Consider the following 18,130-nt stretch of genomic DNA (forward strand, 5'->3'; position numbering starts at 1 on the left):
TCCAGAACTGCTCCCCAACGTGACAGACTGGCATCTGTTGTTACCACCGTCCAGGTAACCAGTAGAAAGGATTTCCTCTTCTGCAGGTCTTCAGGTATGAGCCACCAATTGAGGCTCTGATGCACCGCATGCGACAGGTACATCGGAAAGTCTAATGCCTGAACCTTCTTGTTCCAGGTTGACAGAATACTGTGTTGCAGCATTCTTGAATGAAACTGAGCATAGGGAACTGCTTCGAATGAAGACACCATCTTCCCTAGCAGCCTCATACAAAGGCGGACAGAAGGATCCTTCTTGGTGCTGACTGCCAGAATCCGCTCCCTTAAAGCGGTGATCTTTGCCTGAGGTAGAAATACTTTCTCCTGGCTTGTATCTATGATCAGACCTAAATACTCCAGTCTTTTTACTGGTTTTAGGAAAGATTTTTCTAGGTTGAGGATCCAACCTAGGTGTTCCAGATACTTGACTGGATCTCAAGTTCCCATTCAAGGAGGCTACCGACCGCTCTATCAATAGCAGGTCGTCTAGGTATGCTATGACAGCTATACCCTGAGCCTTTATTCTGGCCAGAGGAGGGGCCAAGACCTTTGTGAACACCCGAGGTGCAGTGGCTATCCCAAAAGGCAGAGCCACAAACTGGAAATGGCGCCCTCCTACCTCGAAGCGCAGAAACTTCTGATGAGCAGGAAAAATGGGCACATGCAGATATGCATCCCTGATGTCTATCAGAGAAATTCTCCTCCCTGTAGGGTAGAGACTACTGTACGGACTGATTCCATGCCGAAGGACTGAATCCTTAGGAATCGGTTCAGATCCCTTAAATCCAGAACGGGTCTGAAACCCCCATTTGGTTTTTGGACCGTAAAAAGGTTGGAATAGAAGCCCAATCCTTGGTCCTTTGCGGGAACCATCATAATGACCTCCTGCGACAAAAGTCGCTCTAACCCTAGAAGGAGCGACTGCTTCTTCTCTGGGGACACTTGATCTGAGGAACCGAGGAGAGGGAAATTCCTGAAACTCCAGCTTGTACCCTAAGGTTACCATGGAGATTACCCATCTGTCCTGGAAATCCTCCTGCCAGAGCCCTGAGAACTGTTGCAGTCTTCCCCCCACTCGAGTGAGCAGGGGCGCCCCCTCATGCCGAGGTCTTAGTGTTTTGCCTAGTAGGCTTCTTCCCCCAGGACTTCTTCTGTCCCTGGGGTTGACTCTTGTCTCTGGACCCAGATGGAGGTGGCCGTCGAGACTGCCTGGAGGCTGAAGCCCCCGGCGCTGTTTGAAAGAGGGACGCTTACTCTTCTTCTTAAGAGAGGTAAGAGAGTGCTTTTCCCACAAGAGATTCTCTTGATATAGTTATCCAAGCCCTCTCCAAACAACCTTTCACCATGAAATGGAAACCCCGCCAGGAGCTTCTTACATGGTGCTTCGGCTGACCAATTTTTCAACCATAGGATTCTATGTATATGCACCAACCCCAGTGAAAGACGGGAGGTTTGCACGATAGAATCTCTAATGGCGTCAACCACAAAGCATAAGGCCGCTGGAAGGTTAGCCAACCCCTGGGCCTGCTGTTCAGGTAAAACTTTGATGACCTGCTTAACATGGTCTCTTAAGTATTGACAGACTCCAATCGCTGCAACTGCAGGTTGAGCCACTGAACCTGCTAAGGAAAAAACATCCTTCAATAGGGATTCCATCTTTTTATCTACAGGATCCCTGAGCATCTGAGCATTGTCTACAGGACAAGTCAGACTATTATTTACGGAGGAAATGGCGGCATCAATGGCCGGTATTCCCCACATTTTAATAAACTTTTCTTCCATCGGATAAAGTGTTGAAAACTTTCTCTGCGGAAAAAAAAAACGTTTGTCTGGGTGATCCCACTCAGAATAAATGAGCTTTTCAAGTAAATTATGAACAGGAAAAGCCTGTGCTGCTTGGAAAGGTTTCAGCGACCCCAAAGCAGAAGAGGATTCTTTAGCAGTTTCAGGTAGGGGCAACTTAAATGTGGAGCGGACCAATCCAGTAAGGATCTGCACTCAGACTTTCTCCTCTTGGGAAGTCGCAGAGGGTCCCTCTCCACCTGATTCCTCTGAAGAGGAATCATCCGTCCCATCCTGATCCTCTGAAAGGGATTCGTCTCCTTTATCCCAGAGCTCCTCTTCCTGAGGGTCTTGGGGAACAGAGGAAGGCCTAGTATGTTTTCTTCCACTGAGTGAAGCTGTAATCACGGCCATTAATCTTTCCTCTAAACCATTATTGGTTGAGGAAAAAAACCTCTTGAGTAATGTATACAGGGGCTGAAGTGCCAGAAGCAGGTATAGCCCCTGACCCCAACAGCTCTCCCTGGCTAGCCATCCCTGGCCCTGCAGGGGGAGGGAGGATGCTGCTGACAGGGGGCCCTCAGAACCTGAACGAGATCCCCTAGTGTCTCTGGTTCTTGGGGTGCTTGAACCTCTTCTACCCATAGTGCAAAGCAAGGTGTGAGGTATCACAAATGAACACTGACTGCTGAGCGATGTAGTCTGGCTAAAAGTCTTGCTACCCAATGCTCAGTCTGGTGTTACTTCAGTAAATGCTGCCTAGGAGAATGCCTGTGTCCCACCTTACATGCGACCGTCAGCTCTGTGTCTCTCCAAAGGCTGTGTGCACCTGTACAGAGTGGCTTAATAGCCTGCAGCTGGCCTGAGTGGGAGTCTAAGCACCTGTGCTGACGTCCCGCCCCCCCCCCCCCCCCTCGAATTTTGAATTCGAATTCGGCAGGGGTATAACCACTGTCTAGACCTCTGTGGCCTCCCCCTAGCCTGGGGGGGAACATTCATATATGAGAAATCCCCCCATCCATCCTACCGTGAGCCGGCCGGAGACGCTGTGAAACTTGTGCAGCATGAACACTGAGACAGACAATCCAGCATGACAAGGTTTGTGCTCTTGGCAGCCCCCGGTGGTCACAATAGGCATAGCATGCATTTACCTTAAAGGAGAAACCTACTAGAATTAGAAAATTCTGTGGAATCTCCTCTTACCTTATCCAGCCTCAGAGTTCAGTTAATACAGACCCAATCTTCACCTCTCACGGTGGGCTCAGTTTGAAAAAAACATCAGAGACTGGGGCCCCCTATGAATAGGGGGACCCTGCAGTTCTGGGCCCGTAAAGCACCCGGCTAGAAATTAGGCTAGAAAACCATTTTCTAATATGCGGGGTCCAGCTCTCTAAAAAGAGAAGCATTACAGGTAAAACCTCGTTTCTTCGGACATGAGGCCCGGGTACCATCCAATTCGGCCTAGAAAGGACACTTTGAATGGATCCGGTCTGCCTGGCTTGCCCCAGTATAGGATATTCCCTTTGGAGCTCAGCACAGCACATCTTTACACATCCATCACCTAAGACACTGGCATAAAAACTGAGGTACCCCTGCAAGGGGAGGGATTATATAGGGGGTTGAACTTCCTGATAGGGTGTGCCAGTGTCCAATCACCAGTGATACCCTATATAACCCATCAGTAATTACTGTGGCTCTGTGTCCCGTGATGTTCGAGAAAGAAATTTAATCTCTGAGCTTTACAAGGATGTACAGGACAAATGGCTGCAAATAAACAGGTACAAAACGAATGTAGGGGGATTTGTTTCACCTCTGTGTATCACTAGAGGCCAGTCACTTCACTAGGCATAGGTAAGGATTTACATCCACTTTAAGGTTGTACTAATGTTGCTCCTTTGTCAATCCAGATCATTTGGAAACAGATACAGATTGTGAAAAATAAAACATGTATCGTCTCTCGATATACAAAATAAATTGTAGTTATGTTGATGGGAAGATGCAGGTGCATTTAACAAGATACAAGCCCCATTTTTACATTACCAAAGACTTGTAAGAGCAGAGAAGCAGTTCAGATTCAAAAACAATCTGTCCACATAGGCCCTTAATGTAACTATTATACACTGAGTTGTTATAACCACGTAGGATATTACCATAGAATGCAGGCTCCTGAGGGCTTATTCGCAATAAATACACCGAATTACGAGCTGCAAACCCAAGGAGGCCACCGGCTGCATCACTGGCACGACTGCAGTACCAATTAGGGGATGCACTAAGCATCCTATCTGAGTTGCCCATCTTTGAGTTACCTGTAAAGTAAGAACACAATAAAAATTACAAAAAGAATACAAGACTAAACATAAGCAGAGGGATTAAAACATATTCCCATTTTTTTTTCTATTCCAATGTTTTAAATTTGAGAAAACCTAACTATGGGTTTGTTATTCATACAGCATACACAAAAAAAATGTTTCTTACCTTTTAGATCTTTCTAAGGAGAAAGTGTCATGGTGGTTTCTAAGGATTTTTAGACACTCTTAAGCGTCTATGTCCCCAGACTATCCCATAAACATACAAGGCAAGACGGCACTCTATAAATGTTTAACCCTTTGCTAGGACAGATTGTTCAAATCTAGCTTATAGCTGATAATGAAGAACTGTGAACACAGTGCAGACAAGGTAAATGATGTTAAACAGTATTCCAGAGCCCCTCCTAAACACTGCAAAGCAAAGAGAGCATGCAAGGGTTTTTAAGCATGTAAAAAAGCACTTAAAAAGCTAAGCAGCAATTTTTAAATACATGTTAAGTTAAGCTATGTTAATGGGAACATACACAAAATATAAAGTATGTGTTATCTCAATTTAGGTGCAAAAGTGAAAATACGCTAAAAAAAGAACTCCATTTTTCCACATACTTTACATAGTTGGTTTGGGTCAAGCTGGCCCAAACCAACTATGTTCCTCGCTAACCTGTGAGGCTGCTGGATGTGTGGTATAAACTGTATGTATGGGATGGGATGTTAATAGCTTTATTAACAATAGCTAAATTTATACCCATCCACGTTTGACACCTTTTTTCGTGCTTTTAATATATCCACCTCACCCCTCTAATACTCCACTTTAGTTGTCATTTTTAGTAACATTTTTATGGAATATGATTCATATCCTATTTTATAATATTCATCCCATTGTTTTTATCACTTTCAACTTCTTCTATATTATATGCATTGCTCCTTGGGTTTTGTTTCCTCCATCACGTTCCCATATGCAATTTTATGTCACCTTTGTTCTTTATTGTTATTCATCTAGTATTTATTCTCCTTTTTTTAGCATAGTTTTCCTGTTAATCTGGGTTCCGGGGTGATGGACCGCATTGCACTCCACCACCGCTGTCTCATGTTGTGATGACTTCCGGGCCGCGCTGTTGGAGCGCGGATGTGTATTTGTTTGCGTTTCAGCCCTGTATTCATCACTCCAGACATGATGACGCACTGGCTTCGCTCACGAGGACCGCTGCGAGCCAATAACAGGGCTTCCGCAGGCGCGCATGCGCCGTAGCTCTGACGGCCATTGCGCATGCGCTGTGACACCGGCGGTTTCTCGGGTTTCCTATGGCCCGATATGCTGGATTTCACCCCCATTGCATTCCCCACTAGATCACCATGGAAATATGAGTATAATGTGGTTTGTAATTGTTAAGTTTCTTCACATGTTTAACAATTGAATAGATTTAGTTGTTTGGTGGGTGATTAGCTTCACCCTAATTAGGCATAATTGCTGTGTGTGTGTGTGTGTGTGTGTGTGTGTGTGTGTGTGTGTGTGTGTGTGTGTGTGTGTGTGTGTGTATATATATATATATATATGTGTATGTGTGTGTTGGTGTCTGTATAACCACGAACCATGCCTCTGAAGACATCCGTTTGAGATGAAACATGTCAGGCAGGTTGACGCCAGCACGCTGAAAGCTGCAGCCTATCGTTTCCTTGATGCATGCATTCCTGATTTTTAAGTGTACAGTAAGTTACTACAATAAATTATCCTTTTGTTATTACGGGCTTCACTATTGGTCACTTATGTTTCTTTCATTGAACATGGTTGATCGGTTTACTGAGAGTCTGTACTATTGATGTGAATCCCTGGAGAAGTTATATCGGGTGTGAATGTTATCCGGATATCGCTGTTCCATTCCTTGAGGGTGTATTGTGGAGGCCAACATGCTGGATGAGTCGTGGATTAAATTACACACCTAGCTTGCTTTGTTTTCTGGTAAGCAGATTACTTTACCACGTGGTGTTGTGTGCTTCCACATCCATGCACTTCCACCGGTGACTGGAACCTTCCTGCCTTTACCTCGGAGTCACTCTTAGTACCATCTATTTAAAGCGTCGCTCTTATAGACTTTTTTTGGACTTTATGTTTGGTGATCAACAAACTTTGCTGGCTGCTTTTTTTATTGAATAGCGCAGATAATTACATTTTATTTAAACTGTATGTAGCTGCGGCTACATACAACACTGTGTTCCGGGTGCGAGCCGAGACTTCCTGTCTTATACCCGGAACACAGAAGAATCTACCACAGTGGCACTCAGCCGCTCAGGGCAAGCAATATATTCTACCAATGAATACAAAGCTTCCTCTGATTGTCAGAGGTTGTGACATCATCAGCCCACCTCTCTGACCCAGCCATCATCTTACTGCTCACCACCTTCATCACAGGAGGGACCTCTCAAACCTCTGCACGTGTGATCCACTATCTCCTCTGTTGCAGCATCACAGAATTCAGAGCTACTGCGGCAAGGGAGAGACAACGCATGTGAGGGGGTTTAATTGGCTGTGAGTGTCGTAGCAATGTCCTAGCAACAAGGCAGAACAGGATGATACCATCTCTGGGAGTTTTGCAGCCAGTCTTTGGGAGGTACATAAATGGCCTATACCTGTAGCAAGGGCATTATTCAACTTTAGTCAAAGCTGCGCAATTTGCTTTTTTTTAAATCTACAAATGCCCCTTTCCTGCATTGACATTTTATTTGTTAAAGAAAAAACTGGACCCACCCTCACATATGATCATAACCAAATCAGGGTCAAAGTCTTACCAAGATGTTGGCACTAAAAATGAACACTCAGGCTTTGGCAAACCCCACTGGTATACCAATCCTGAGCAGAAGAGAGCGTAACAGTAGTGACTTCTTATCTGATACTATAACATCTGCTCGGTGCTGGTTCCAATCAAGGCCACCTCTGGCTCAGATCATTGCAGTATATCTGACCAGATAGTGGGAGCGGGTACCTGTCAAAACCAGGCACCCCCCCCCCCAAAAAAAAAAAAAAAAAAAAAAAAGTCAAATGTAGCAGTTTAGGGGTGGATGGGGGGATGCAAACAAGGAGAACTTCCCCTTTTGGGTGAAGTTCCGCTTTAAGAATGAAAAAATGATTGGCTAAACCCACAACTGCTTTTTTCATCACTATGTTTCTTTCATACTGGCTTTTCAAAACAATAATGTGATAATAAGCTAGTTACGTGGGAAAGATTTAGTGTAGCATAACACTCTTGGTAGTTAAAGTATAACTAAAAGCAAAATATTTTTTTGTTTTAGATAGAGTGGAGAGGGATTTCCTCTCACTTCCTGTTTGGCTATGGGACAGGAAGTGAAAAGAATACTCCACAATGGGATACAGACAGTGAAAAAAAATTGACAGGGGTTATAACCCTCACTTACTCTATCCAAAATGAAAAAAAAGTTTTGCCTATAGTTCTACTTTAAGTATTGCATTTATTTTAGAGGTCTACACATCTATCCAGAAAAGATAGACAATCAAGGAGCAGTGATGAACTGTTCGGACACGAGTCTGAACACGTCTGAGCTAGCCTGTCAGAAAGTTGTCATTCCATGCCTCTCACATAGACACACCCCTTGCATTTGTGCAGCTGCAAGAGGGAATGTCTCTGCAGCCTACTATTGACTGTCAATTTTGACAGCTTTTCTGGCAGGATATCTAATGCGCTTGAGCTCATCATTACTAAATTATGAAAGAGGGACAGTGGTATTTGGTTCAGTATGAGGGAGTTATGTTGGGAGATGTGTATAAATACAGCTTATTAGGATGCCATCCCGTATAGATGCAGTGTATTAGAATATTGTCCACATACACTGCATACATTATAGTTGCCAACAGTTCCAAAAAATTTCCAGGGACACCTTTTCTACTGTATGACCAGCAAGCCATTGTAGATGGAAAATATATAGAGAGGCATACCATTTAATTTTAAAATACAGTATATACTGAACAGCATGAGGGGGACAGGGAGGTGAGGAGGGAGACGGGTGGATGAAGAGGGGGAAGGACAGGTGAAGGGGGGGGGGTGGCAGGGTGGTGAAAGAGGGGATGTAGTGAGGGGTGAAGAGCAGTGAAGAGGGAGATGGGAAAAGGAGAGTGGATAGGGTGCTGAGAGTGGGACGAAGTGGTAAAGAGGGGGACAGGGCAGTGAAGAGGGGAACGGAGGGTGAAGGAGGTGAAAAGTGGGATGACGCCGTGCAGAGAGGGAAGGGGTAAAGGGGTCAGTTTATGAAGCAGTGGAAAATATCCACTCCTCCGTTCTCCGGCATTCACAGTGGAGAACGTTCTCTTCTAAGTGCCTGTTTATGAAGCGGTGTAGATCGTTTTTCCTTTTGTGAAGTGAAGCAATTTACAAAAGCTCTGAACAGTGGAGAACACCCGAGATTACAGTACCAGAAATTCACCGAAACATTTGAGGTGTCCATTTATTAAGTAGTGATAAATTATCACTGCTCAGTACACGGACATTCCCAGAGGAGACCGCCCATCAGTTAATAAAATAATCAGTCCCCCTATATTTATTATATATATATATATATATATATATATATATATATATATATATATATATATATATATACACACACACACACAGTATCTCACAAAAGTGAGTACACCCCTCACATTTTTGTAAATATTTTATTCTATCTTTTCATGTGACAACACTGAAGAAATTACACTTTGCTACAATGTAAAGTAGTGAGTGTACAGCTTGTATAACAGTGTTAATTTGCTGTCCCCTCAAAATAACTCAACACACAGCCATTAATGTCTAAACCGCTGGCAACAAAAGTGAGTACACCCCCTAAGTGAAAATGTCCAAATTGGGCCCAATTAGCAGAAGTTGAAGGGGTGGGGGGTCAGCCTGTCAGTGCTCAGACCATACGCCGCACACGGCATCAAATTGGTCTGCATGGCTGTTGTCCCAGAAGGAAGCCTCTTCTAAAGATGATGCACAAGAAAGCCCACAAACAGTTTGCTGAAGACAAGCAGACTAAGGATATGGATTACTGGAACCATGTCCTGTAGTCTGATGAGACCAAGATAAACTTATTTGGTTCAGATGGTGTCAAGTGTGTGTGGCGACAACCAGGTAAAGAGAACAAAGACAAGTGTGTCTTGCCTACAGTAAAGCATGGTGGTGGGAGTGTCATGGTCTGGGGCTGCTTGAGTGCTGCCGGCACTGGGGAGCTACAGTTCATTGAGGGAACCATGAATGCCAACATGTACTGTGACATATTGAAGCAGAGCATGATCCCCTCCCTTCGAGTATTTCAACATGATAACAACCCCAAACACACCTCCAAGATGACCACTGCCTTGCTAAAGAAGCTGAGGGTAAAGATGGGGGACTGGCCAAGCATGTCTCCAAACCTAAACCCTATTGAGCATCTGTGGGGCATCCTCAAATGGAAGGTGGAGGAGTGCAAGGTCTCTAACATCCACCAGCTCCGTGATGTCATCATGGAGGAGTGGAAGAGGACTCCAGTGGCAACCTGTGAAGCTCTGGTGAACTTCATGACCAAGAGGGTTAAGGCAGTGCTGGAAAATAATGGTGGCCACACAAAATATTGACACTTTGGGCCCAATGTGGACATTTTCACTTAGGGGTGTACTCACGTTTGTTGCCAGCGGCTTAGACATTAATGGCTGTGTGTTGAGTTATTTTGAGGGGACAGCAAATTTACACTGTTATACAAGCTGTACACTCACTACTTTACATTGTAGAAAAGTGTAATTTCTTCAGTGTTGTCACATGAAAAGATAGAATAAAATATTTACAAAAATGTGAGGGGTGTACTCACTTTTGTGAGATAGTGTGTATATATATATATATATATATATATATATATATATATATATATATATTATATATATATATATATATATATATATATTTTTTTTTTTTTTGACATGGTAAGGGCTCTTTCACATGGGGCGGATCAGTGATGATCCGCCCCGTGAACATCCGACTGCTCAGCGGGGATCGCTCCACCGATCCCCGCTGAGCAGGAAAATGACAGGTCCATCGCTGGTCAGAGCGCCGCTCTCCCCTATGGGGGATTGGGTGATGACAGACCGTAGAGTCCGTGTCACCCGATCCGAAAACGGATGGAAAAGTAGGTTTTTCCTCCGTTACACTTTTTCGGATCGGAGCGGGTCGGATGTCAGCGGACATGTCACCGCTGACATCCGACGCTCCATAGACCTCCATGGAGTGTCCGTTCAGGTCCGCCTAAAAAACTGACAGGCGGACCTGAACGGACAGTCCGTGTGAAAGAGGCCTTACTGCCTTGGAGGGTCTAATCGAGGTAAAGGGAAGTCGATCTTCCTTCTCAGTTCACCCGGGATTCTCTCTTCACTCCCCAATTCACCACCTCTGAGCTGGTGAATCTGGGAGGAGAATTCTGACACAGATCACCAGTGAAGTGCTCAGATCGCAGCTTCATAAACTGGCCGGTCCTGTGTCAGTCAATGACAGGCTTCTCTGTGGAGATGATTGGTGGGGGAACACGTTCTCGCCCGATCATCTCTGCTCATAAACCATTAATGAACTGAGATCAGTGGTGATCCTAGGGATCACTGCTGTTCACAGTTTCATACACGAACACCAAAGAATGGCACAGGGCAGTGAAGAGGATGAAGAAGAGGACAGGGGGGTGAAGAGTGGATAAGACTGTGAAGAAAGGGAAGGGGGTAAAGAGGGGGACAGGACAGTGAAGAGGGGAATGGAGGGTGAGGGAGGATTGAAGAGGGGGACAGGGGTGTGTAGAGTAGGATGAGGCAATGAAGAGGGGGACAGGGAGGCAGTGAAGAGTGGGATGAGGCAGTGAAGAGGTGGATGGGGGGGGGGGGGGGTGAAGAGTGGGATGAGGCAGTGAAGATGGGGACGGGGGGTGAAGATTGGAATGAGGCAGTGAAGAGGTGGATGGTGGGGGTGAGGCAGTGAAGAGGGGGATGAGGCAGTGAAGAGGGGGACTGGGGGTGAAGAGTGGGATGAGGCAGTGAAGATTGGGGGGGGGGGGGTGAAGAGTGGGATGAGGCAGTGAAGATGGGGGGGGGGGGTGAAGAGTGGGATGAGGCAGTGAAGATGGGGGGGGGGTGGGGTGAAGAGTGGGATGAGGCAGTGAAGATGGGGGGGGGGGGGTGAAGAGTGGGATGAGGCAGTGAAGATGGGGACGGGGGGGGGGGTGAAGAGTGGGATGAGGCAGTTAAGATGGGGACGGGGGGGGGTGAAGAGTGGGATGAGGCAGTGAAGAGGTGGATGGGGACAGGGGGGTGAAGATTGGGATGAGGCAGTGAAGAGGGGGATGGTGGGGGTGAAGATTGGGATGAGGCAGTGAAGAGGGGGATGGTGGGGGTGAAGAGGGGGATGAGGCAGTGAAGAGGGGGACAAGGCAGTGAAGAGGGGGGTGGTGGGGGTGAAGAGTGGGATGAGGCAGTGAAGAGGGGGATGGTGGGGGTGAAGAGTGGGATGAGGCAGTGAAGAGGGGGGTGGTGGGGGTGAAGAGTGGGATGAGGCAGTGAAGAGGGGGATGGTGGGGGTGAAGAGTGGGATGAGGCAGTGAAGAGGGGGATGGTGGGGGTGAAGAGTGGGATGAGGCAGTGAAGAGGGGGACTGGGGGTGAAGAGTGAGATGAGGCAGTGAAGAGGGGGACTGGGGGTGAAGAGTGGGATGAGGCAGTGAAGATGGGGGGGGGGGGTGAAGAGTGGGATGAGGCAGTGAAGATGGGGACGGGGGGGGTGAAGAGTGGGATGAGGCAGTGAAGAGGGGGACTGGGGGTGAAGAGTGGGATGAGGCAGTGAAGATGGGGACGGGGGGGGGGGGTGAAGAGTAGGATGAGGCAGTGAAGATGGGGACGGGGGGGGGGTGAAGAGTGGGCTGAGGCAGTGAAGATGGGGGGGGGGGGGTGAAGAGTGGGATGAGGCAGTGAAGAGGGGGACTGGGGGTGAAGATTGGGATGAGGCAGTGAAGAGGGGGACTGGGGGTGAAAAGGGGGATGAGGCAGCGAAGAGGGGGACTGGGGGTGAAAAGGGGGATGAGGCAGCGAAGAGGGGGACTGGGGGTGAAGAGTGGGATGAGGCAGTGAAGATGGGGGGGGGGTGAAGAGTGGGATGAGGCAGTGAAGATGGGGACGGGGGTGAAGAGTGGGATGAGGCAGTGAAGATGGGGACGGGGGGGGTGAAGAGTGGGATGAGGCAGTGAAGATGGGGACGGGGGGGGTGAAGAGTGGGCTGAGGCAGTGAAGATGGGGGGGGGGGGGTGAAGAGTGGGATGAGGCAGTGAAGAGGGGGACTGGGGGTGAAGAGTGGGCTGAGGCAGTAAAGATGGGGACGGGGGGGGGGTGAAGAGTGGGATGAGGCAGTGAAGAGGGGGACTGGGGGTGAAGAGTGGGCTGAGGCAGTAAAGATGGGGACGGGGGGGGGGGGGGGTGAAGAGTGGGCTGAGGCAGTGAAGATGGGGGGGGGGGGGTGAAGAGTGGGATGAGGCAGTGAAGATGGGGACGGGGGGGGTGAAGAGTGGGCTTGGGCTGAGGCAGTAAAGATGGGGACGGGGGGGGGTGAAGAGTGGGCTGAGGCAGTGAAGATGGGGACGGGGGGGGGGGGGAGGGTGAAGAGTGGGCTGAGGCAGTGAAGATTGGGGGGGGGTGAAGAGTGGGATGAGGCAGTGAAGAGGGGGACTGAGGGTGAAGATTGGGATGAGGCAGTGAAGAGGGGGACTGGGGGTGAAAAGGGGGATGAGGCAGCGAAGAGGGGGACGGGGGGGGGGGGTGAAGAGTGGGATGAGGCAGTGAAGAGGGGGACTGGGGGTGAAGAGGGGGATGGTGGGGGTGAAGAGGGGGATGGTGGGGGTGAAGAGAGGGACTGGGGGTGAAGAGTGGGATGAGGCAGTGAAGAGGGGGACTGGGGGTGAAGAGTGGGATGAGGCAGTGAAGAGGGGGACTGGGGATGAAGAGGGGGATGGTGGGGGTGAAGAGTGGGATGAGGCAGTGAAGAGGGGGATGGTGGGGGTGAAGAGAGGGACTGGGGGTGAAGAGTGGGATGAGGCAGTGAAGAGGGGGATGGTGGGGGTGAAGAGGGGGATACGGGGGTGAAAATGGAACAGAACAATGAAAGGGGGTGGGGAGGGGGAAAAAAGTGGGTTAAGAGTGGGGTAATAAGAGGGGGAGGGGGTTAAATAGGGTTCACGGGAAGGATTTGCTGCTCTTAGAAGTGGACAGCTTGTGGCGACAAGTCACATGCTCAGTGCAGATCCTGAGCGCTCAATCCGCTCTTCTTCCACCACATACAATTCAGGGGTAGCACTGAGAGCAGTGCCTTTGCTTGTGCATTCTCGGACACTCGCCCACTGCTGCTCTCTACATGCTCATTGGCCTGTACAGCCTCACAATAGCTGGTGATTGGTATCCCTTGGCCTGACCACTTGTCAGGCTAACGCTGTGAATCCCAGGACACAGATTGGAACGCAGAGACATCTCAGGACAAATAGCCAAAACTCATGACTGTTCCAGCAAATACAGAACAGTTGGCAAGTATGTGTATATTTAAAGGAAATCAGCATAATGTCCACACACTGCATATCACAAAGTTGTTCACACTACAGTATTTGGAGTGTGTGTGTGTGTATGTGTATGTATGTGTGTGTATATATATATATATATATACACACACATATATATGTAGAGTGTGTTAGGATACTGTCTATTCAGTATATACACTGTACATTAGGAGATATATATATATATATATATATATATATATACACACTGCATTTTATGATTGTGGGTGTGTAAATACTCTCACACATGACACATTGTATGACATATATACACACACAGTACATTAGAATATTCTCCACATGTACAGTGTATGTAGTAGCTCTTCACCAGCGCCTCCATACCAGGTCAGCATGGTGTACAGGGCTACCCAGCCTTCCTCTTACCTTCTCTGCAGCAGCCACTCCACACACCGCTGACTGTCGTAAAGAGCCGGCTGTGCCATGTGAGCGAGGAGTGCGGGGGAGGAGGTGCCGTAAAGGGAGTCCAAGATGGCGGCGGCCATAACTGCGTGTAAGTAGATGAGAGGGCGAGGGTGTCATAGGGAAAGGGTGACTCTGCGGGTCGTGGGTCGGGCTGGGAGAATAGGAGAGCAGTGAGTGGTGTGGTACTACAAATTCCAGTTTGCCCTGGGGGTGTCTTCAAGTCAAACCTTACACTGGGGCTGAGAGAGAGAGGAACATTTTTGTTGTCTATAGCAACCAGAGGAGCATGAAGTAGGGAAGGCTGGTTGCTATGGGCAACAGGAATTGTTCCCGCCAGCACATTTCATATGCAGGTCCTAATGATATCTGTGCTTCTAGGGATCCCTAGGCTGCTGCTGTCATATACAGGAAGAGAGAATGTATGTATATACCGATCAACCAGAACATTGTGTCCACTGCCAGGTCAAGTGAATAACATTGATTATCACGTTACATTGCCATCTGAAAGTGGGTGCGATATATTAGGCAGTAAGGATGAGCTCCGGCGTGTTCGCACAGACCACGTGCAGAGCCCGCCAGGAAGTCGGCTCTGCGCTAATCACAGGCAGTGAGACATTGTCCCGATGTGCGGCTGCAGAGATCAGGAAATGTCTCACTGCCTGTGATTAGCGCAGCGCATTGCCGACTTCCTGGCGGGCTGTGTGAACATGCTGGAGCTCATCCTTAGCAGTAAGGATGAGCTCAGGCGCGTTCGCAAGCCGCACGTGCCGAGCCCGCCAGGAAGTCAGCGCTGCGCTAATCACAGGCAGTGAGACTTTTCCTGATCTCTGCAGCCGCACATCGGGACAATGTCTCACTGCCTGTGATTAGCGCAGCGCAGTGCCGAATTCCTGGCGGGCTCTGCACGTGCGGCTTGCAGACATGCCTGAGCTCATCATTATTAGGCAGCCATTAAAGCGTTAGTAAACCCCGCTTGGTCAGGTAAACCTATAATAAGACTTACCTGTAGGTAAAATGAATATCTCCTAAATGTACACTGTTTAGGAGATATTAACCCTGCACGCAGCCGGTGACATCACTGGCGTATGTGCTCTGGAGGTCCAGCATACCTTGCCGGAACTTTACAGTTTCGTGCCAGGACCGTGGGGTTCCCGCCCGAATGTGCAGGTGTGATGTCATCGCGGCACCAGCCAATCACATAGCCAGAGTGCTCGACCCCAGGAAGAAAGACGGGGGAACATGTCAGCCTTCTCAGCGGTGATAGTACAGCGCTGGAGGGCTTCGTTCCAAGGTGAGTATTTCATAATGTGCTTGTAGCACATTGTGCCGTTGCCTTGCAGGTGTTTTTATTTGTAAGGTGAAAAAACACGAGGGTTTACAACCCCTTAAATTGATCAGATGTGGTTGCATGTTGCAGCCTCTCTTGACATTCCCTGGCAGACCCTTTTTAGAATATCATTTCATTCTTTTGGCACCAGAAAAGGTTGTGCTCCTTCCTCTGTGACATAAACACGGGCCAGTTTAAGTGGACTTTCGCCCTAAATGTCATGTTGTACTGTCCTGCCTCCTTCACCACCCTCTCTTACAAATGGACTTTTTTTGTTTGTTTGTTCTTTTACAAAGTACTTTAGTACTGCCATGTTTCTCACCTAGGCAAGACTCTCACCCCTTGCACATGCACAGGGCCCAGGCCTGAGAGGGCCTGGCAACACATCTGGGCATGTGCCAGTTTCCCTAACCATCCGCGCATGGTTTTCCACACACGTACAAAGACTGCTACCAGGTAAGTACAATACCTTCCCAGTCCTTGCATTCTTATGAAAATTCTCCTGTGTGTGTGCAGATGTGCCGCTCTGCCAGGACCATGGCATGTTCCATATTGGTAGCACCCAGGGGGAAGGGTAGAGCCACCTGAAAGTTAGGCTGAAGTTCTGTTTTAACCACTTCAGCCCTGCAAGGATTTACCCCCTTAATGACCTGGCCATTTTCTGCGATACAGCACTGTGTCGCTTTAACTGACAATTGCCCGGTCGTGCAACGTTGTACCCAAACACAATTTATGTCCTTTTTTTCCCACAAATAGAGCTTTCTTTTGGTGGTATTTGATCACCTCTGCGGTTTATATTTTTTGTGCTATAAACAAAAAAAAGTGACAATTTTGAAAACATTTTTTTTTTCCGTTTTTGCTATAATACATATCCAAAAAATATATAAAAAAATAAATTTATTGATCATTTTAGGCCAATATGCATTCTTCTATATATTTTTGGTAAACAAAATCACAATAAGCATATGTTGATTGGTTTGTGCAAAAGTTATAGCGTCTACAAAATAGGGGAAAGATTTATGCACTTTTTTAAAATTGTTTTTAATGGCGGCAATCTGTGATTTTTTTTTAGTGGGACTGCGACATTGTGGCGGACAAATCTGACCCCAAGCGACACTTTTTGGGGACCAGTGACATTATTACATCGATCAGTGCTAAAAAAAATGCACTGATCAATGTATAAATGGCAGGGAAGGGGTTTAACACTAGGGGGCGATCAAGGGGTTAACTGTGTTCCCTGGGTATGTTCTACCTGTGTGGGGGATGGGCTTACTGGGAAAACACAGAGATCGCTGTTCCTCACTAGGACGCATACAGCCCGGATTAGAGCTTCAAAAGTATTGGGACGCCTGCCTTTACACGCACATGAACTTTAAAGCCATCCCAGTATTATTCCGTAGGGTTCAATATTAAGTTGTTCCACCTTTTGCAGCTATAACAGCTTCAACTCTCATGGGACGGCTGTCCACAAGGTTTAGGAGTGTGTTTTATGGGAATGTTTGACCATTCTTCCAGAAGCGTATTTGTGAGGTTAGGCATTGATGTTGGACAAAAAGGCCTGGCTGACAGTCTCTGCTCTAATTCATCCTAATGGTGTTCTGTCAGGTTGAGGTCAGGACTCTGTGCAGGCCAGTCAAGTTCCTCCACCCCAAATTTGCTCATCCATGTCTTTATGGATCTTGCTTTGTACACTGGTCCAAATCATTTGGTGGAGGGGGATTATGGTGTGGGGTTGTTTTTCAGAGGTTGGGCTTGGCCCCTTAGTTCCAGTGAAGGGAACTGTTAAGGTGTCAGCATACTAGGGTGGTCCCGATACCATTTTTTTAAGACCGAGTACAAGTACCGATTACTTTTTTTCAAGTACTCGCCGATACAATATTTTTTTTTGTTAATGACATTTTACGCACTGATGGCTGGCACTGATAGATGGCACTAAAAGGTGGCACTGACTGATGGCTGGGACTGATGGCTGGCAGTGGCACTGATAGGTGGTATGCACTGATGGCTGGCACTGACTGATGAGCACTGATAGGTGGCACTTATGCAGCACTGATGAGCAGTGCACTGATTATGCAGCACTGATGAGCATTGACGGCTGGCACTGACGGATGGCTGGGCACTGATTGACAGATGGCACTGACAGGTGGCTGGCACTTATGGGCAGGCACTGAGATACATGACATGAGAGGAAAAGAAAGGAAACTGAACTATTTTGCTATGTTGCCTGCGACGCCCATCTTGGTAACCCTGCACTCAGCTGCATAAAAGCAGCAGCGGACATCTTGTTACGCCCAGCCCGAACTATATGGGCTGGGTGTAAAAAGATGTCCGCTGCTGGCTTAATGTGGCCGAGTGCAGGGTGTTCAAGCACTGACGGCAATACAGAGCGTCACTTTAGTTACCGAATGTGACGGCTCCGGTCACCGATCCCGATAGATGATGCGGCTGCACCCCTGCCAGCTTACCTGCGTGAGGACTCGCTCTCCGTTCCGCCCGCTGACTTCCAGTTGCACGCCACCTCGCTCTCCCATCCCAGGTATTGGATTAGGCATCAGGAGCATCTGCCCGAGTACAAGTACTCACGCAAATGCTCGGTATTGGTACTGATACTGGTATCGGTATCGGCACAACCCTACAGCATACTAAGACATTTTGGACAATTTCATG

At 47.8% G+C, this 18,130-nt stretch overlaps 2 protein-coding genes across 4 annotated transcripts in view; one reads left to right on the forward strand and one right to left on the reverse strand.

Annotated features, from left to right (window-relative positions):
* GEMIN5 (gem nuclear organelle associated protein 5) overlaps positions 1-14,165 on the reverse strand; it is a 203,428-nt gene extending 189,263 nt beyond the window's left edge. For both annotated transcript variants that reach the window (XM_073621159.1, XM_073621158.1), the window contains exons 1-2: positions 14,098-14,165; positions 3,971-4,126 (exon numbers count right to left, since the gene is read on the reverse strand). In XM_073621159.1, the coding sequence (XP_073477260.1) occupies positions 3,971-4,115 (145 nt within the window). In that variant the 5' untranslated portion in view covers positions 4,116-4,126; positions 14,098-14,165. The remainder of the gene's footprint in view (positions 1-3,970; positions 4,127-14,097) is intronic.
* The window catches only part of MRPL22 (mitochondrial ribosomal protein L22), a 41,569-nt gene continuing 37,579 nt past the window's right edge, over positions 14,141-18,130 (forward strand). The window contains exon 1 of one of the 2 annotated variants that reach the window (XM_073621161.1): positions 14,141-14,224. In XM_073621161.1, the coding sequence (XP_073477262.1) occupies positions 14,203-14,224 (22 nt within the window). In that variant the 5' untranslated portion in view covers positions 14,141-14,202. The remainder of the gene's footprint in view (positions 14,225-18,130) is intronic. The other variant, XM_073621162.1, reaches the window with a different exon arrangement.

The sequence above is a fragment of the Aquarana catesbeiana genome, linkage group LG03 (assembly GCF_042186555.1).
Source record: "Aquarana catesbeiana isolate 2022-GZ linkage group LG03, ASM4218655v1, whole genome shotgun sequence".
NCBI lineage: Eukaryota > Metazoa > Chordata > Amphibia > Anura > Ranidae > Aquarana > Aquarana catesbeiana.